This window comes from Apteryx mantelli, chromosome 1, assembly GCF_036417845.1.
Source record: "Apteryx mantelli isolate bAptMan1 chromosome 1, bAptMan1.hap1, whole genome shotgun sequence".
NCBI classification, from domain to species: Eukaryota; Metazoa; Chordata; class Aves; order Apterygiformes; family Apterygidae; genus Apteryx; species Apteryx mantelli.
In genome coordinates this window covers 176,532,724-176,553,883 of record NC_089978.1, presented here as the reverse complement: position 1 = coordinate 176,553,883, position 21,160 = coordinate 176,532,724, and the positions used below count along the sequence as shown (strand labels likewise).

Here is a 21,160-nt window from a genome sequence, read left to right as displayed (position 1 = left end):
ATTTTTTTTTCCTTTTTATTCAGAAGGTGATTTACTCAGGTTTGCTTAGGTTAATAAAGATATAATGACAAGAATGCAAATTTTTGAGGTTTGAATAAGAACAGAGCCAATGGCATTCTGAGAACACTCAAAATTGTTCTTTTGAAAGCAGTTCTAGCAAGATGAACTATTTCAGCCACCCACTTTGTTCTGGTACAAAGTACTGTTGAATTTTTGCTGATGAGCAAAAGAGAAAGAATATTTTAACTTCAGAAAGATTGGTGCAAGTACATTTTTATTTAGTGAAATAAAAACTCAGGTAGTGTCTCTAGTAAATGGTTTGCCCATTCCAGAGGAAGGCACAAATGCCCTTGTGCTCTGAACATGAAAAATTATTACATGCAGGTATATCCCAACCAATTAATACATTTCATATTGTAATAAAGCAGCAGAACTATCAATTCAGATTTATGACTTTTAAACTGGTGTTGGCGCAAGACTTAAATGCTTTACAAATGTTCATGGTCATTTTAGAGTAATAATTATATAGCACAGAGAGGTGTATACTTTCTTTTCTGTAGATGAATATTTGTTAAAAAACTTTGATAAAAGACTAGAATCAATTGGGTTTCTTTCAGCTCCTAGGAATTGTAATCACTTTTTTTTTAATTTAAACTATATGTATTCTTTTAGCCTATTCTTGAGAGACAAGTAGATTACACATACTGCCTCAAAATTTTTCTGGTTAAATACAGACTCAAAACCATTATTGATAATTTACAAGAAAGAGCAGGTTTGAACAAGGCTGTAGATGTAGGATTCTTCAGCTTTTATGCTATTTTGGGTGCTTAGATATCTTGGAGTTTAGGGAAAAATGCCTAAGAGGATAGTGAAGTATTGACTCAGTTCTGTGCTGTCAAAGGTCTTTAAGAACGCTTGGCCACACATTTACACTCATCTCTGTGCTATCTAGCAATATAGGGGCAAAATTCTATTAATGTAGTAATGTAGTGCCAAACAGCAAAGAGTGTGGTTGAAGGTCATATCTGAACCTGGACCATGTATTTCCCACTCCCATTCTAGAACAATAACAAGACATACACATTCCTTGAAGGAGGAAAATCTATAAGGATTCAGAGCTTTTAGAAGACTGTTTTCCCAAAAGTTGGTTCTGATTCAAATAAACAATCAAGCTATCATAATTTACGAAGCTGTCAAGAGTCAGTCATGATATCTGCAGTAAGAAAGCTTTGTATGTGATATGGGGCAGTGTCTCATAAATCATGCAGTTTTCCAACTGCCTGTCAAAGGAGAAAATCCTGAATGTAAATTTAGCCTCACACAAGTGGTTCCTGGATCCAAGGGCTTGTGGATCAAACCTTCTGATCCTCCTTCAGCACTCTGCCAATATTCTGCCATGCTAGTGCTCTTCTCTTGGCAAAACATCTCTATAGCCTTGACAGGAAAAGTTCAAAAGCCTGCTCTTTGATGAATGAACTATAGCATTTACCTGTAAACTGCCAATCCAGTTCATTCGTGCATGAATTTAGTATATCATATTAAAAGGAGCGGTGGCTAATGTTTTCAAAATGGAGTATCTATCCTTAAATCAGATTTAGATGTGTGAATAAAATTGGTGTGTGTTTCAGGAGAACCTGACAATTCTCAATGCTCGACTGGAGATTTCCACCTGTACACTCAGGTATTGACTTTGCAACTAGATCGAAAAGGTACCCATCAATTATATTTATAGCTCATTAAATTAAGGAAATGTTTAATCAGCAGCCCCCGATTAAATCTCTTGTACTCTGGACATGTGAGTAGGGCAATTACTGGATGCTCTCCTCTTTTGTTTGCATTCAGGATTTTGGAAGGGTTTGAGTTTGAAGGATGCTACAGTCGGTGTCAAGAGGCTGTCACATGTCCTCTACTACCTACCCACTTAGCATGGGTTATTACCGCCATTAGTACTACCACCAGGATAGGGGAGAGACTTGTTTATGGTAGTACATACTCCTGGAGTTTTCTTTTCTGGAGGACTAAAAGGAGTTATTGTATTTGGCTGGCATCATGAAATAATTGTAATTATTTTGAGTTAACTTCAGTAATCCTGCAGTAAGGGTATTCTTTTAATATGTTGTATAAAATGATAATCCTTTCACAGAGACACTTTTATGAGGTCTAATAGTAATTGGAGAGTGAATTTCTGTTTTTAACAATTTAAAACATTAGCTTAGAGTTGTTGCTAACATTTCAGATGTGTCTATGTAGACTTGTGATGTAGCTAAAGTCCTAGAAAAGCAATTAACAAGAATCAGCTTTTAGCTACAGCATACTGCAGAACAGTTGCTTCTCTGTAAAAGTAAATAGTGTTATATTGTTCTAAATTAGACTTCTTGTAGAAATCTAAAGCATTTAGGAATTTCAAATTATTTTTGGTAGTATATTGATCTTAGAGGTGAATTCTAACATCTTTACAGAGGTCTAGTATTTGTTGCTTAAGAGTACTAGTAAACTGTTAGTATTGGTTTGAAATAGTTCCCAAGAATGTTATATTTTTGAGAAATTACATGGATGAAATAAAATAATTTTACTGTTTTAAGTGAATCTTGAGTCAAGAAATTTGTTGATTATGTCACATAAAGTAGAATGCATCGGTTATATTGTATTACTTTCTATGTTAGTGTAGTTGTAAGTCCCCATAAGGTAACGTCTGCATCTGAAGTTCAGTGCTGAAATATGTTTCATACTGAAAATCAGAAGTATGGTTCTAGAGATTTATCTCTAAAACACTTGAATAATTTTGGTTAGAGACAAAACTGAGAGAATCCCTCCTTTCCTTTCCCCTCATGGAATTAATAGCCTAATGCCAGTTGACTTTATCTGTAAATTTGAAGCAGCAAAATATTTTTCCTAAATGAGGTATATAGATTTTGTCAGAATGATCTTGAAGGTTCACTGTATCTCTAAGTCTGAAAGGTTATGTCCTCCTCCTTCCCCCCTTGCTGGTTGTATAAAAAGCACATGCACTTACTCATGACTCATTCTGCTAATCAAGTGCTTCACTAACAAAGAAACCTTTTTGTTAACAGTTTAAGGTTAGGTTTCCTTGCCATGGACACAAAGATTAGGGATACTGTTTTAGTTCATTTGTTGGCAGAGAAATAATGAACAATTGATCGAGCTTCTTTTAAAGATTTCTCTTAAAAAAAAAAAAGATAGGAATTCAGCCCAAATCAAGAGATACATACTGCCTGTTGAAACTGGTAGAAGTACTTGTATGAGAGAGGATTTCTTCTACACATAAGAATTTTCAGATTCATATCTGAGTTTGCCCAGCTGTATAGCATGACCTGATGCGGTACGACAAAGAAAAAAAGAATTATGGCTTTTCTTCCTAAGAGACCTCCATTAATGACTCAAGCAATGGCTTCTAATTCAGAAGACAAATTAATTTCTTATGATCCAAACTGTTTTTATTTTGTTGTTGTTGTTGTTTTTGTTATTCTGTGTCAGAAAGCCTTTTTGGAAATAATCTTTTTTGGGAAACAATGAACTCATCATCCTAATGCATGGAAGGGTGGCATATAGCTGAGTGTGAATATAACCATAGCAAGCAAATATTATGCCATGAATGCAGAAAGGCAACTGAATGTTTTCCAAGACTTTTTGCAGATCTGAATAGCTAAGACATAAGTGACTGAGTAAATCTCTCTCTCGTCAAATTGAAATGTATCCATGAAGAAAACAAAAAGCTAGGAAAGTAGTCTTTCATCACTTTTAGTACTGAGATAATGAACATGGTGCAGAAGGAACTGTTCCCAAGCACCACTGGATTCACTATGCCTCTACAGACCTTGCTAGCTCTGGTGGGGTGGATTTTCTGCATATGCCTATTGCATATAAGTAACAGGCAATGTATGAGCCTAGGAGGCAAGAAAGAAAGAAAAAAATCTCTCCCCACGAGAGGAGATCATTTGCTCATGGACTTGCTCCTCAAGAGGCTTGTGGCCAGTGATGGCCGTGATCATTCAACTTCTGGTTGAATGATCTTACTTTGTAGACTAAGATAAAAAAGGAAGAATGAGATGCTGGAAGGTATAATCACCATACTTTGAGATAGCTTTTTCCAAATATAAGATTACGTAGAGGCAGAGGCTAGACAGCTGAAAGCCTTTGAAAAGTCCTTGATCCAAAAATAACACATTTTTGAAATCATTATAAGGAGCAGAACTTGAGCACCTTCCAAAGTGTTTTTTCTTCTTCAAAGGAAAACTCATTTTTATGGAGTTTTTACTAGTTACTATGTGTTTTTCTTTAAAAGCTACTGTACTTCAGTTAAAGTTTGGTTAATGCTTAATTATTCATTCTTTTCATTTTTCACTTGGTTTAAGGATTGATGTCATTAGGGACATGGCCTCAGTTTTTTTACATTTGCCCTTTGATATCTGCTGTTACTACTTTGTAAAAATACAGTCGCTTGATATTAGCCATCTTCTATTTTTGAATTAACACGGAATGTGATATCCTGTAAGAAGTGCTGTAGGAAACTTGTAAAAAGCTGCCTGTTGTGAGTCTCTTAGTGCTACTGAAATAAGTGATAAAATAGCAGCTCATCAAGGTATACATATATAATTATTCTATAGCAAAGTATCCTTTATAATCTAAAGCTGAAGAAATTACTTTCCCATCAACCACCACATTAAGCTCAGTAAAGATTACCAATTACACCTTAATAATACAGAAATGTTGCCATGTTAACTTAGTAATTCAGAAGGTATAAATATTAAGGTTCTATCAAGTAGTGCTTGCTACAACATTTGTACAATACCTAAATGAACCATCATATTAAGCAATATGGTAAGGTTATAGTCTTATTGCATCTAAAGCAACCTCTAGTGCTGTGTTGTCCTCAGGTCTGGACTTATTGTTCAGCTGCAACATAGACCTAAAGAACGAACTCAGAGTATGGACCATCCGGTTGCTTTCTCTTCGTTCCTTTCGGTGTAGGTAACTCTCAGTTGTCTGACTGTATGCAGAAGAGCCTGGCATCCCTGTTTAGGTAAACGGTAGCAGTGGTGGCAGAAATAGAGATTTTCTGCCTGCAAGAGCACACCTGGGAGTTTTTGTTACTCTTGACAAGTGTGTAGATAATCAAATCTTATCCGGTTCATCTAGTAAATAAAACTTTCTTAAATGTTTTAAGAATGAAATAAGTAATTGAGGCATTTTGAATAAAATGTAGATCACATCCTTCTGGCAAGTCTCAGGAACCTATGCTGGGGAGAAGAAAAAACACAGCACAAAACAACAAGACCTCAGTCAACTCCCATATAGAAAGAAGAGAAACTGAGAAGCAGCCATACTTTCTTCCCACTAGTATTGTAAAACGTAATTTCTTGAAAAATTACAGTGATAGTCTCCCAGTAAAATGCTTTCCCTTCATAGGGCAACAAGTAGACCTGCACATCTCTTTGGCATGTCCCTATTATCTGGAGTAGATACAGATGGAATTGCAGAGTGAAAAGAAATTGATATAGTAATTTAACTCTGTTTTACTTTCCTGGCTCTTTCTCATCAGTTTGCTCACCAATTTTCTGTTATTTCCTTTTCATTTGCTTCTTGTTACTGAATTTTGTCAATTTCTGAAGTTGTGGGAATATAAATTGTATTCATGTGCAAAACCTAGAATAATTTGAGAATCTGGTAATTGTCGTAAAGTTTAGATTATTTGATTTTTGAGTAATCCATGTCATATATATTGTTTATTCTGGTTTTGAGATATGCTCTTAAAATGGGAATATAGTTTTGTATGGGCTGTTTTATTTTATTTCATTTTCCTTGAGAAAGTGAAGGTTGACGTACAGGCAGAAGGGCAATTTCTTAAATGGCAGCCTTCTCAGAGACTTGGGGCTATTGTTTCTTGAAGGCTGAGTTGTACTGTATCATTTTCACTATTCATATATATCTTCTGCAAATATTGCAGTTATTACCAGTCATATCATCTACTGCATTTTTTCCTATTTTTACTACCTTTTTTTAAGATATTGAAATACAGAGCAGAGCAACGAATGACCAAACACCAAGCCTGGAGCATCTTTTAAAATTTCTTTTTCCTAACTATATTGACTGAAGTATTATTTGCCAATTTTTTTCTGTGGATTCACGTTCACATACTCCATTGCAGGCCAGTTCCTCCTAGAAGAATCCCGCCTGATAGAAGCAGCTGAAATGGCAAAGAAAGCGGCTGAACTAGATAATACAGAATTTGACGTTGTTTTCAATGCAGCCCATATGCTCAGGTTAGTGCTTTTACATCTGCCTTACTTGATTTTCTCCCTTCTTTTTGGGGGAGTCTTTACAGTCTTTGCTTACACAGGGTTTTTTAAACCCCAGTGCCTGTTTTGAGTAATTCATTAGTAGTAGTAAGGTCAAAAGAACTGGAGTGAAACTTTTGCACAGTTTAGCACTGTCTATTTTTAATTTTCTGTGTGTTAACTCATAATTTATTACTTTGGAAACTTCTGTTGTTCACACGGAGGTAATCCTTTTTGCTTGCATATGAGAACAAGTGTCTCTTCTTTTTTGAAGAACCTTCTGCAAGATTTCCTTTCATCTGATTTTTAAAGATTTAGGACACAGCAAATGCAAATAAGAGACTGTAATTCTCATCTGGCTTTAACTAGATAATATTGAAAATATCCGTTTTTTTATTAACATCAGTAGGAACACTATGATAATAGAAACCCAAATATTCTCAAGCTAACGATAACTTTGAGACACAGGAGCAATTAATGTTATTATCAGAATCTATGATTTAAAATCTAGTCTTCTATTCTGTTCTCTTATCTGAATAGAGTAAAACTGTAGGCTTTTTGCTTTTGAAGCTGGCACACCTGGATATTCAGTAAAATTAAGCTTCTGCCTGAGCAGTATCATTAAACCCGCATTACAATAATAGGTATCCACAATGCTTATTTCTAGGATAACTATCTAATTATTATCTATTGTATACTTAACAGGTATAAGAACACTTGATTTCATTTAGGTTATATCTATATTTAAAAAATGCATGAAAAGAGAATAAAAAATGTACTTCATTAGCACAAAGCTGTTATTAGGATTGTTTCTCTAATGAAGATTTCTTGCTTGTCTGTTTATACTTTTAACATTTAGAATATAAAATAACAGGAAAAGAAAATGATATTAAAAATAAGGTAGAATCAGCTTCAGCTGAGTGACCTACATTTCAGAGTTAATTGTTTCTATACCAGGATTTTGAAATAAGCCCTAAAATGCCCTTTGAGAAATAACTCTTACATTAGAAAGAAGCCAAGACGAGAGGTTCACTGGTAAACATTAGGTCAACCTCCAAGAGATATATGAGTAATTTTAAAGATTCTTCCCTTTCTCCTGATTATATTCTAAACATTATCTCCTCAAAATAGTATTCATTAATTTCAAACATTTATGTTAATGAATCAAATTCATAGAAATAAGAATAGCAAATTAGACATGAAAGCATGAAGCCAGAAGGGTGTAGAGTGCTAGACTCCTATGGATTTCAGTGGTGAGACGTGGAAGATGGTTTAATAGTGTACAGTGGCGTAATTTTTTGTTTTTTAAAAATATGGTGGAATAGATCTAATAAAAAGGTTGATCAATACTGTTTTGAGACCAAGTTTAATACATCTCTCACTTGCTCTGTGACCACTGAGTGAAGTAGCTCAGATCTTAAAGGCACGTGTATTTACATCTATGTGTATGAGTATTTTTTATTCACTCCTAGCGCAAGATCTGTGCCACTATAACTTGTATCCGTCACAGCTACCCTGCTTGGCCTAGTTGGGATTGGGCACCTTTAGGAGGTTTTGACCAGCACTGAGCTCAGTGATTCTGACCTGCTTTCTATATTTTATTTTAACTGTAGGCACAAATCAAAACCTTAAAAAACAAAGAAACAAAACCCCAGAAACAAAAAGCCTTAAAAAAACAAAAAAATGTGGTTGGTTTAGTTTGGCTAGTGCTCCCTTGGGATATCCAGTTGCTCTAATTTTTTCATTTAAATACTCAACTTTCTTTGTGAAGGATCCTAATATGCTCTTGGAACCTCAACTTGTTTCGATAATTTAGCAAGAGTCTGGGTGGCAAAATTAAATTCAGTGCTGCCAAGTATTTGTTGAAAACCACGTGTATTATGATCTGACTGATTGTTGCTAAAAGACTATGATCCTAGCCTAAGATCCTGACTAGTGTTTCTGCCTGCATTTGTTCATTGTTTTATTTGGCAATTTATTCAATATATTGTTTGCATAATAGCCATCGGACAAACAGAATGTATACTGATGTGTTAGTACAGAGCAGCTATAAATCTGTCAAGATTTTGTGGGACTTCAGAAGAAGCTAATTTTCAGGATATTTAGAATGACAGAGAGCTGAGATGATTCTGAAAGGAAAACAGATATAAAGGATACAAATGAGGAAAAAAAGAAGGGAACACTCAGACTGGCATAGAGTGATACAGCTAGAGATTATGGTACAGGTGATGCCAAGGAGAATCATAAATGAAAGGCTGAAATTATTAATTATAGTAGTTTCATGTAGGCAACTGACTACTAATGAAGTACCGTAGAGAGCTATAAAAACTGATTGGCAAGTGAGTAAGAATTTTGAACGGACTGCACACCTGTGAGGAAAAGCCCATCACATTATAGTAGTTAACAAGGCATCGAAATGAGTTAACTGTGGTGAGAGAGAAGGGATAAATTTTTAAGATATGTTGTGGATTAAGAAGAAACAGAAATTGGTATTGATTTGGATGGTGAGCAAGGTGTCCAAAATGTCAGGGAGGTAATAACAGCAAAGACTTTTTGTGTAATTTCTAACATTTTTTCAGACCAAATATTCTACCAAGTGATATACTGCTGAATTAGAAAGGTATCATCTTTCCCTCCTATCATACACCCATTTCCACCATTACCCCAAGGAACATTGCAATATTTAGAAGCATGCAGACATTTCTTCAGAATTGCAGACAAATTCTGTAGAACTGGGATTTACAACTGCTTTAGATCGAGAACAATCAGCCTGTTTCTGAGTATGATTTGTTTTTCTACTCTAGTGCTAAAATATTTTGCTTTTTTATTCCTTTACTCTCTAATCAAAGTGTTTAAATTAAAATGCAGTCTAAATAAATATTAATGAGTTTTGAAAAGTTTTGAACAAAGCATGGACTGTGTTTCTTTTTCTTTTTCCTTCAAGTTTGCAACAGAATTGTTAATTGTGTCCAAAAGCAATAGCTGGATTTATAGATAACCTGTTCTTAGTTTAGCAGGCGCAGAAAAGAGACTTCTGCTCCTTAGGTCAGGTCCTCCAACACTGTTTACATCCTGTCTTTGTGACCAAATCTAGCAGCTGAAGTCAAGGAAAAAAAAAATGGTTTAGCTCTGCTTGCATCATTAAGGGACCCTCCCTGTTCTAATTACACAAACACAGTTATTAAGTTTTTGCACTGCTGACTTCTGTAGAATCCTGATAACGCAATGCCAGATGAATTGTATCACCTGCAATAGGAGTGAGATGTGGAATGAATGTAATTAATTTCTTCTCAACAGTCTGGTAACTTCTGGCTTGCACAGTGCTCACTTGTAAAAGTTGTTTTTTGCACCAGATTTGCCTTTCAAGCAGCTTCATTCAAGGGTCATGTTGCTGTTCGAGTGGTTCTTCTTAAAATAACAACTGGTTGTGTGTGTTACTTTTGTAGTAATTGCTATGCTCTTGCTTATAGCCTCAGTTTTTGAAGCCTTTCAGAAAAGCAACATGCATTTTAATGGAACGTAGGGAAGCATATATTTGAAATACTTAATGGTGGCTGTAGCTTTAGTGACTAAGAGGAATCATGTATTAACAGCGCTAATTTTGACTCTCCAGTAGTATCCTGAGGTGAGCTGCCATAAGACAGGCTTTTTGTGATCTGAGGCATGATTACTTTTAGAATGAGGACTGGCAGTGCAGTGGGATCCCTGTGCTAATTAGAAAGAGCAAAAGAGCTTAACCTTGTCTCCAGATGAGAAGAAGCATAGGGAGAGGAGCTTTGCTTAAAAGCACGTTTTGTAGGAATAATTGGGTTCTTCACACTTCGGTAAGTGTGGGTTGCTCTGGGCAACGCTCATATGACATTAAGTTATTGCACGTTTATGGGCTATTTGAAAACAAATTTAAACTAGAGCCATACTACATGGCATGGTCTTTATTTTGTCATGACTTTCTCTTGGAGCATTTGGGCTCTCCAAATTACATTGCCTGTTTGAACGTGCAGTGTAATCACTGGCTGTCATAGGCACAAGTTCACACTGTGTTGTTGCCTAAGCAGACTTAATTCACTCTTTAATTATTGTATATGTGTTTAAATATATACATGTATGTGTATGCACATAGTCTATGTAAAATTCTATTACTGTTATAAAACAAAAACGTGGGTGAAGGATGACATGTATGGAATGATTATGGTTTAGCTGTGACTCAAGAAATTCCATTAAGAGTCAAAATTTTAAAATAGGAACCTCTTGAAGAAAACATCTTTTTCCTAGCTGGACAGACATCCACAATTTCACTTAAAAATCAGAAGCAGGAAGTCTGAGGCTTTATGCCAATCTGCCAGTTAACAGTGTCCCTTTCCCATTCAAATATTTATGTATCAAAACCAGTCAACTTTGTCTTTTTTCTGTTAAAGCAGTGTTTTCTAGTGATCAATATAAATTTAAAATGAGTCAAACTTGAATGTGACTTGGGTGTGAATAGAACCTAAGGGTCATGTGTTGTAGGTCTGGAGGCTCAGGTTAGGGGATATGAGAAAGCAAAGTGAGGAAACATTTTTGTCCCTTACAATAAGATTAAAAGCCAGGTGTTAATGAGTGGAAATAAGATGTGTTTTCAATGTCAGTTCTTGTGAAAAGATTTAGGAGGAAGGTTGAAATATAAGTCATAAATACGAAAAGGGTTCTATCTTCCCAACTTCTCCTTGCTTCCTTTCCTCCTTTTCTATCACCATTATTTTATCTAATGTTTTACTCTGATGTGAATTATGTTTCCTTTAGTAGTGACCTTCCATTGTTTGACATTGATCCAGAGCCCTTTACGGCATAGGGTTACTGCAATTTCCTGCCTCTATGCCTTTTATTTTTCTCAAGGGAAAGCCATTCCAGGGCTTAACATAATGAATTTTCTAGTTTCGAATTCTAGTGAAAATGTGAACCAGAATTCTGCTGCATCTTAAATAAAGGAATTGTTCCTGAATGCCCCAGTAATGGAACTTGCATTTTCCTGAGCAGATTAGTGTGGTTTGCATTCATTTATATAAACCCATTTTAATAGTGAACTGTAAATTCAAACTGATTTCAACTTGGAAATTAATGATGCAAGTTTCAAGAAGAATTTATGGGAGGAAAAAAAGAAATGTATTTCCACTAGTGAAAAGGGAACAGGATTTTAATTTGTTCCATGTTCACATGCCAACAACACTTTTCTTGAGGTACAGTGTACTGTCTCTCTCTGTCTCCTGGGTAAGGCACCTTGTATATGTACAGAATTTCACTGCATTCAGAAATGCTTTCTTTCCTGACAGTTCAGTGTAAAAAGAAGAAAAAAAGCTCTGTGACATGTTTAGTTTTTATGCCTTTTAGTAGGTCCTTAAATTCAGAAGTTTGAGTTTTGTTTTGTTTTGTTTTGTTTTTATTGTTGTTGAGCAGTTTCAGGTGCTACTAGTGCCCAGCAGGAGTGATTCAGAAGCATGTTAAATGAATATTTTTAGACATTCAGTCATTTCTAACCACTCGAGCTACTGAGTTGATACATGTGCAAAGCAATGTCTGGGCTTTTTTTTAATAGCTAACTCTTCATTAAAAAAAAAAAAAGACATTTTTTCTTCATGTGTTTCATCAGTATTATGATAATAACAGGGGAAAAGTAGCCTACTGGGTAGTCCTGCTTGGTTGTTCCTATGCATCTACCATCTTTCTCATGACATTTATGTGATTAACCAATATCTGTGAGCCGGTAGCCAAAATGCAAAATTGGAAGGAAACTGGGAAGGTGGAGACAAAAGAAGGTAATGAGAGGAGATAAAAAGGACTTGATGAAACAAAAAAATGTTTTAATTTCTTTGGATTACTGCGTTTTCATTTGGAGGTATTAAATTGAAACCTGAGGGATTGGAAATAAACCAGAAGTTAAACTCCTGGGAGAGTGTAATTGGCAGCTGCAATAATATGGAGAAGGAAAATGTGGGCTGATAGTGGTTCATACACCCAGAAAGCCGTCCCATTCCAATGGGAGATGAGAGATCTAAGTTAAAATGCCCCCTCAGTCTGATGTGAGTAGATGTTTAAATCTGAACTTTCTCTTTCAAATGAATTCTCTGAATTATGGAAACCTATTTTTGAGAAATCATTTTATTCACTGCATTTCTTTTTGAATGATCGTGTTCTTGGGGAGGCACAAAGACATAAACTACCTTATTTATTGACCCACAGCTTCATAATATACTGTTGAAGTATGGCAAGTTTTACAAAAACTGGGCCAGATTTTCATCAGCTGAAGACTTGTATGTCTCTAGTTTTGCTTCAGATGAGTATTTGGCCTTCTGCATTTCTGTCCAATGTGTACTAATACTGTTTCAGAACTAAAAAAAAAGATAAAGTATAGAAAGAGGATTTTGTTAGAGGTAATGGGTATTCTGAACTACAAAAGTCTTTTAGGTTGAGATATTTTGTGCATGTTAGGCTAATATCCTTAAATGGTGGGGACTAACTGCAGGTTTTTGATAGTATTTTTAGATTTGCCTTCTTTTTAAACTGAAGAAAAATGAGGTTAACTGTACTGTATTGTTTTTTTCTGTCCTGATAGACAAGCCAGTCTCAATGAAGAAGCTGAGAAATATTATGAAATGGCAGCAGGATTAAGACCTAATGTAAGTACTTTCCTAATGCTATCCATTACTTAAATTGATGAACTTGCTACAGTGCTGAACCCTTTGTGTTGAGGAGAAACTTGTTGCTGGAGTGTTTGCTCTCTCAGCCTGTACTGTATGTGTTCTTTTAATGGGTAATTTTTGGGTAGTCAGATAAAGTCATTCATTTGTCAGACCAATCACTATACTTTCAGATCATCTTAGTGCAATATTCTAACAAGTCCTGGTTTATTAACATGCTTCAAAAAGATTTCTAGTTTCAGACATATTTATCTGCATTTAAATATGGTTTGGAAAGGTGGTTCTAGTACTATCTCTGTTAAGTAATAAAAAGAGAATGAAAGTCTATTCCATGATCCACTGAGTCAGGCATTTTAAATAATACATTTATGTCTTTTCCTACATGGTGAACTTCTGGCAAATATTGTTCTTCAATAAGCTTAAAGATGATTTTACCTCAGAGGTAACTTACTCTTGTACCGTTGACAAAGAATGGCCTGTCCTTTGAAGCAGAAGTACATAGGATTATGTGAGAGTTCCTTTTTAAAAAAGAAGAGAAAAGCTAGTTTCCAGTTTTATTGCATCAGGATCCAAAGAAATTAAATATTTGCTTTTTACCATTTCTTACTGAATCTTGTAATTTCTTTTCAATTACCTTCACACTCTGGAAAAAAACCCAAACCACTCATGGATATAAATGGGCCAGAATTTATTTTGAATATTTAATACTTTGTCTATGTAATAAATCAAATATAGAATGCATTCCTGTCACAGAATTCTGTAGTGCTAGGAGGATACATATTAGTAATTTTAATCAAAATATAGTAAAAGAGAATATACAGTTTTAACCAAAGAATTTTCGGGCCTAACAACCAAAACCAACACTAATTAAAACTAGAAACAAGATAACAATATAATTTTAAAAAATAATAATTTATTCAAATGAAATTAGAAAGAACTTTCACACCATCTGTAAAAAAAACCTCAAAACCCTCGATCTATGTATTTCTTTAATTCATACTTTTTAGGATAACATTTTAGACATCGTAGTTCTTCATACTTTCAGTAAGTCTTTTTTTCTTTTTTTGACTGAATATCTAAATATTGAAAGAATACCCCCAGAGTTGGTATAGTTGCTGTTTTCTTTTCTATGGTTCATCATACTCTCCTGTTCTTATATAACTGCATATAAATATGGTAAATGTATAAATATGATATATGTATAAAAGTGTAAGGATTCTCAGCGACCTTCTGAAGTAACTGAGGGCTCCTAGCTCATAGTGATGGTATTGTAAAAGTTAGCAAAGCAGTGTAAAGCTTGTCAGCCTAGGAACATGGTAAGACCCAAGTATCATTTTTGCAAGATAAGATCATCTCAACAATTAATTATAGCAACCATCTACTAACTTAGATATTTATTGAATCAGCACTGATGCAAATACTCGCCCAATTTGGACTCTCCAGTGCATTGCATATACCGTTATCACCATTGAAGAGTGGAAGTAGATAGGAGGAAAAAGTGTTTGGGTGTAATGTGGATAGCCTAGAAATAGTTCAAATTAAAAACCTTGAAGCATGTATTGCACAATAATGGTTACCTTGGCACCCAACTGCTTTGCTCTCCATTCTGCTGCGCTACTTGTTAATGTAGATGTATCTTTCAGTCCAAAAAAAAATTCATAGGTCATGCAGCTATTTCTGAATTCTGTTTCTTGGACTTGAGAATTTCTAGTATGAAGTACTCCTAATAAAATACGGTTTTAACATTAAATTGCTGTGATAAGGTCATCATCTTCTCACATAAAAAATGTGATATTTTACTAATAGTGTAAGATACACACGTTTTGGAGGTAGAAAAACATCCCCCCACCCCTTCTTGCTTTGCTGATAAGGGTTTATATCCCTTCTGTCAACTGTGAGGATTTTTCAGCATTTTAATTTTTATAGAAAATCCTCAACACTGTTTTTCAGATCATCAGTCTGAATCAACCCTGTTCATAATTCTTAGCTCATTATTCTACATCAAAATAATTTTTCTCTGTTTAGAAATAATTGTATCTTGGTCTGTAATTGCTATGTACTTTATCAGAAGAAATTCTGCAACTTGATTTTAAGTTAAAAGCCAGTAAGTATTGCTGTTCAGCTTTTTTAAAGAAATAATTTCACTTTTATCATCTTCAACATAAAGCTTCTCATCTTCAAGCTTTTCTAAGTTTAACTCTCTAGCTAAGCATAGTATGCATATGGTTCATGACTTATTTATAGATAATTATTTTAATGATGCAGAGTGGGAAAGATGTATCCAGTTTTCACTGGACCTGTCTAGAATACAAATCAAAGGAAAAATTATCACATTTCCTATACACTTTTGTTGTTTTCTTTTTATTAACTGTCAAATTTACCATAATTGTTTTAGAGTGGAAAGAAAAGAAGTCACTCATAAGGAGATTGTCTAGGCAGTGAGTAATACCATGTAGATGTGGTAACACAGAAGCTCCCAACCTTTCCAAAGGAGGATGGAATACAAATTAGCTGGCTGTAGTGAAATCCTGTACACTTAATAGCTACATCTGTACTGGTAAATTAAATGTGCCCAGGACTGTTCTCTAGCATTAAGCCAACTGGCTTAATGGTCAGAGAGGCTTCAAGGGCCTCGGCCAAAGTGGTGTAGGAGCCATTCTAACAGCTTGAAAATGTAGATAATGGAGTGGTGGCCTGAAACATTCCTTACAACTAAGTTTATTATTTTGGATATAGACTGTATATCCTGTCACTGTTTTTTGAATATGAAGGATCAGCAAAATTATCTGAGTCAAGATGCTAAAAAGAATCTTTATTTCAACAAAATGTATTGCTAGAGGATTTTATTTTGATTTTTCATATGTTACTAAAGAGCTGAAAATATTTTTTGTAGTCAAGTCAAAATATGAGATGTATGAATGTGATGTAATGTACAGCTGTATGCATACATGTGGCTCCATAAATACATTTGTGTGCACCTGTTCAATATTAGTTGCCAAGAAATCTGTTCCCACATTCCCCCTCAATGAGAATACTGTGGCAGCTCTGAGGTCCTCTGGTTTATGCAGTGGGTTATTCTTCTTAGAACAATTGAGTGGTAAAAGCATTTGTTTAACAAGAATGTTTCTTCTTATGGTCCTTGAGACAGTACCTGTTGATTTCAGAGAACTTTGGATCAGGATCCCAAGTAAATCATCCTTTTCTGCTTTTCTTCAGGATATATATTTTTTTTTTTCTGCATTTCTCCAGTCACTCCTCCAGATTCCAAGTTGAAGACCCACTTCTCTGTCACCAACTCCTTATTCTCTATACCAAGACACCAAAATTATTTATTCCTCCTTCTTTAGGATTAGACCAATGCCTAGCTCCTGAGAGATTTTCAGCTAGTTTAGCCTGAAATAAAACTCAGGTTCCAACTTTCTTGTATCCATTTCTTTATAAATATTACATATCATGTGTTATTGCTAATACCTCTTCTATAAAATACCACCCTTACGGGCAGTAAGAGGTACTAAAAATACTACAAACTGTTCAATCTTTTACTGATTGTTAGGGAATTCAGATGCTCACCTGAGCCTTCAGATGGTTTCCATTATTCATAACACAATTTTGTCCTCAGCATTCTCACTTTTACCTCCCTTTCTTCAGTCTTTCAAGTGTTCCTCTTGGTTTTGGGATGAAACCTTGCTTCCCACCTGCCCTTCAAGGCATAAGCCCTTTGGATGCAGAAGTTGCTGCATTGAAACTTTCTACAGTCATTTCCAATTTAAATTCCCTTCTTTCTCTGGGACTTATCTCCCTGTTAATTGTGACCCTGAGGGCCCAGTACATCTCAGGAGCTTCACCTTGGAGGCACCCAGGGTCTCTCCCGGGGCTAAGCAGCTCACATGCAGGAAATGGAGCTGCAAAGCACAAAAGGCGCCAGTTCTAATTGACTTCGATGTGATATGCTTTCTTATTTTAGCCTACAAGACAGGGAAATTTCAGAGCCTGAGGAACAAAGAGCTGAGACTTTAGATTTTATTATAGTTTTGACTAAGGAGGCTAAACAGCTTAGACTTAAAAACAAACAGAAAAAAAAGTTTAATACAGGAGAAATGCAACCCATCTGAAAAATACAAACCATTGTTTTTGAAAAGCAAAACACAACAGGATCATGTTTTCATAATATTGGTGGTGAATCATTCATCATTGAATTAGTTCTGTTAGGACTGAAAAGTACTGGAAGTGCCATTTATTGTCTGTGTGAAAACATTTATTACACTAAGTGAAGTATTTGAAAATATATGCCCAGTAAAGGAACAGTCAATTACAGCATAGGTGAATTAAAATATATATCTGCTCCTTGAACATTGTTTTCCGTTTTGGATGCAGTTTTGATATACCTTCATTCTGCAGAGTGTAAAAGAATTATAGCACTTTGGTACAATAGCAGCAGCAGCTGAAATACAGCGTGGGCATAAGAAAAAACAAATCTGGCTAGTATTATTCCAGCTTTAGACCTAACTGTTCTCTTAATAATGTTCATGACTGGCCTTATTTGTAATAGATGTGTATTTAGCCTTGCTTAGAGTAATTTCCAGTCAAATTTTAGAAAAGCGGTACTTTTTGTAGGGTGTAGTGCTTCTGTGCACATGGGCATTGTTTTTCTTAAACTTCACTGAAGAGGGGGGCATTCCTCAGGTTATGTTTATTCATTTTCAGATGAATAAGAGTCAACACAGAGCCGACTGCCCTGGGAGAGCTAAGGGGGAGAGGAGAATTCAGGAAGCGGTTCGGGGTGTGGGTCTTCTTTAAGAGCTACGAATCATTTCTTTCAGGACTGTCTTCTCGTCCACCAACTCTATTGGTAGTTTAGAGATATTACCTTCCCTAGCCCCTTGATCTTTTTGAATACTTCCTAAAAAATACATTCCCACTGGGCGTGTATACCGTGATTGAAAGAAAGTCATTTAGAGCCTTCTCAGTGAGAAGCGCATGTGTGTTAGTTCTAGCAGTGTTCGCTTGGATGTGTGTTAATCGTGCTAAAGCAGCCTGGTTCTAACAAATGCCATTGAGTGAAGAAACAAAAGTGTAAGTTTCCTGCACAGCAAGACATTATGCAGTAATTATTCCGAGTGAGAATACTGCTGAGAAAAGTCTCTATTCGAAGAAAGTTTCTACGTGCCCTACATCTTGTAATGTTCACAAACCAGGAAATTGTTTGAACAAGTTGTTAGGCACTCTAAAATGTGCTTTAAGCTCCTTTTGTTGTGGAAAAATCAGTCATCCAGAAACTCTCTTTAAACTGCCATTCTGTACAAGAATGTCAGATATTGACTTAAGCTTCAACATTTATTCAACTTTTAAGGCGTCACTTGTGTAATAGTACAGCATTTCTAATTTTTTAAGTCTGAACTTGAAACAGCTGATCTTTAAAAAGCAGCTCTAGAACCCCCACATATGGCCGATAGATCTTGAGAAGAAAGGGCATTTTGAAGTGTGACCTCAAGAGTATTAAATGAAAGAAAGCCCACCAGATCCTTAAGACTTTGAGCCACCACCTTGAGCTGATTGGCTTAGAAGCATTCCTCAAGGAGATGCTATGACCTGAAAGCCACTACCCTCCCAACCACGTATTAGTGCTGCTTACAGTCTGGAGCTCATGACAGCTTTAAGCCCCGTGTCATCGGCACATTGTCAGATACAGCTGTTTCCACTCTACCACTTCAAAAGAGCTTGATTAAATGTCTTACTGTAACAACATACATAAAGACACACACACAGAATGAGGGGGAAAAGAAAAATGTACCTATAAGCAAAACAAATATAATTTCCACTAGATGGTTTAATCATGATGTGAGGGACTAAATCATTCCTTGACTTGGAGGTCTATGTAATCAGTTAACACAATATCATATTAAAAAAGCAGTTTCTACAAGTGCCTCTTTTATTTTTGCCCAAATCGTGGAATAGAGATTTAATGACAAAGGCTCCAGGCTTGCGACAAGCTCTACCTAGAACTGTCTAACAGTTGAAAGAAGAATGGTAGTGATTTCCAGGTAATTGACTATATTTTTATAGCCTTCACATAGATAACATGCTTTCAATGCCTCCAAATGGCAAATGTTTAGAATTTATGTTTTTATTTGTGGCAAGACCTCTGAAGGACAGGAAATTTACTTTCTATAGTACATATATCTTAAAAAAATGAAATAGCTGTTGGACTTCATCATATGTAACCAAGATCTGCTTTATCATGTAGTTTTCCTTAGGTGTTTCAGTACCAAATTTCTCTCTTTGACTTCTCCTGAATGGTTAGTAATTCTTTCATTCAGCTTGACCAGGCTAGGAGTAAGTGTGAGGGAGATGGCTTTAATGCATTTTGCCGGCATTGTTAAAGGCATGTCCTTTTTTGCCAAGGTGAATTTTCATAAAACTTGTAACAGCTCCTGCTGTGTTAGTTCTGCTGCTGATGGTCGAAATGGATTATTAAGCAGAGATTTTTAAGAGAGTTGCCTGCAGCTAATCGTCAGCTGGGGAAAAAGTAGCACTGTTCCTTGTTTCACCAGATCCAGTCTCCTTCTCATGCTCCTCCAGGGGTATTGCAACTCCCTCACCAGTGATGAATCTATTGCTGCAGCAGCTCTTTTGAGAAGGTCTACTAACCTCTTTTATCCAAACCCAATTGAGGTGTCTTTCCGTAGTACTCCTGGCTTCAGGAGCACAGTACAAACAAAGCTGATATGCTCCTCTAGAGAAATATTATTTGATTTCTACACCATGTATTACTGCCAATAAAGCCTGGCTTTCCAGTTGAGAATCCATGTTCTAAAATGTTCTTCTGTCTGTTTTCTTACTTGTTCAAAATAGTGACCCCATGGAAATCTTTTATCCTTCATGTATAGGTGCTACGGAGTGAACACAGAGCCGTACTTTTGGACAGTCAGTGTCTGGCAGATTCACCTTTTCAGTTCTGTTCCATTACGTGTGTTTGCCTTTACGGAAGTGGGCTTTTATGGGGCAGGAGGAACTTGTGCTGATTGCCTACCTGCCCTTAGCTGTTCCTGGGTTCTCCTGTGTTGTGTTCACGGCTACCCATCTTCCCACTACCAGCACCAGCTGCTGCTAAGCATCACATTAGTTAAGACTTCCTCTCAAGCATGTCAAACTTTCCTCCTCAATGGTATGAGTGGCTGTGGATTCCTTCCAGCCCAGGAGCGCTTTTGGCCTCATGAAAATGCCTCCTTTCTTTTCTCTTGTTGAAGGTGAGAGGAATAAGAAAACTTCCCAGGATCTTGTTCTTCCTCTCCTCTCACTCTGTTGCCTTTCAAATGCTGAACCAATTGTTATGGGGCATACAGGACTTTTAGGGACTGAAAGGGATACCTTACCTCCTAATGAGAACATAGGCATGACTGATGTGAACTGTATTTCCAGGCGATATACTTTAAAAGTTTGACTTCAGACAAATATGGGAGGGGAGGCTTAGGCATGGACCAGCTCCACTGGGAGCAGAGGTAGTGAAACACCCTGATAGAAAAGAGGACACTACTCACTGATCTCAACAGTATGAAAGCATGCTTTCTGGGCTGCTGTAAATTGGGTGGAATGTCCCATTTGACAGACAGGAAAAGGTTAATTCTGAGATTTGATATCAGAATAGCTGTGGCGCTTGTCTGCCTGACTAGCAGAAGGCAGAACTCGCCTACACGTTGTACAGCATGGGGAGCTTCAAGGCAATTAATAATAACTGAGCAAAATCTCCCCTTCAAGTAGCAGGATTCTTCTATGCTTGCAGGGAAATAGCAACAGCTACTGCTCATCTATATAAGGAGCTTACCCAGGCATGATCTCTCTCTGCTCCTCTTGAGCTGGAAAGCTTTTTAAATCTGAATTGGGCCCCTGGCCTGATTTTCATGTTGCCAGTCAGGGCTGTACCCATGCCAGGTCCCTATACTGTGTTCGTATTTCCTGTCTGGGACTAAGTGTGAGGCAGAATCATACATTGCCTCTATCCAGCTATTGTGAGATGACTGTATTTATTATTTTGAATAAAACAATTATCTTTACATATTTGAAATTACCTATATTTTTGTTCACACTCCTCTTAAGTATTTTAAGACACATCTAATCTATTTCTTGTACACAGTTCCCTACTTCAAGATAGGCTTGTGTACAGGCTGTTGTTCTGAATCTTTAAAGTATTTCTAC

At 36.1% G+C, this 21,160-nt stretch overlaps 1 protein-coding gene across 5 annotated transcripts in view; it reads left to right on the top strand.

The window, feature by feature from the left end:
- TMTC2 (transmembrane O-mannosyltransferase targeting cadherins 2) overlaps positions 1–21,160 on the top strand; it is a 320,399-nt gene that overhangs the window by 216,249 nt on the left and 82,990 nt on the right. For all 5 annotated transcript variants that reach the window (XR_010886594.1, XM_067312921.1, XM_067312901.1 and 2 more), the window contains 2 exons: positions 6,167–6,281; positions 12,883–12,946. Coding sequence is in view for 4 of the 5 variants with exons in the window: in XM_067312921.1 (XP_067169022.1) it covers positions 6,167–6,281; positions 12,883–12,946 (179 nt within the window). In the remaining variant the exon portion in view is untranslated. The remainder of the gene's footprint in view (positions 1–6,166; positions 6,282–12,882; positions 12,947–21,160) is intronic.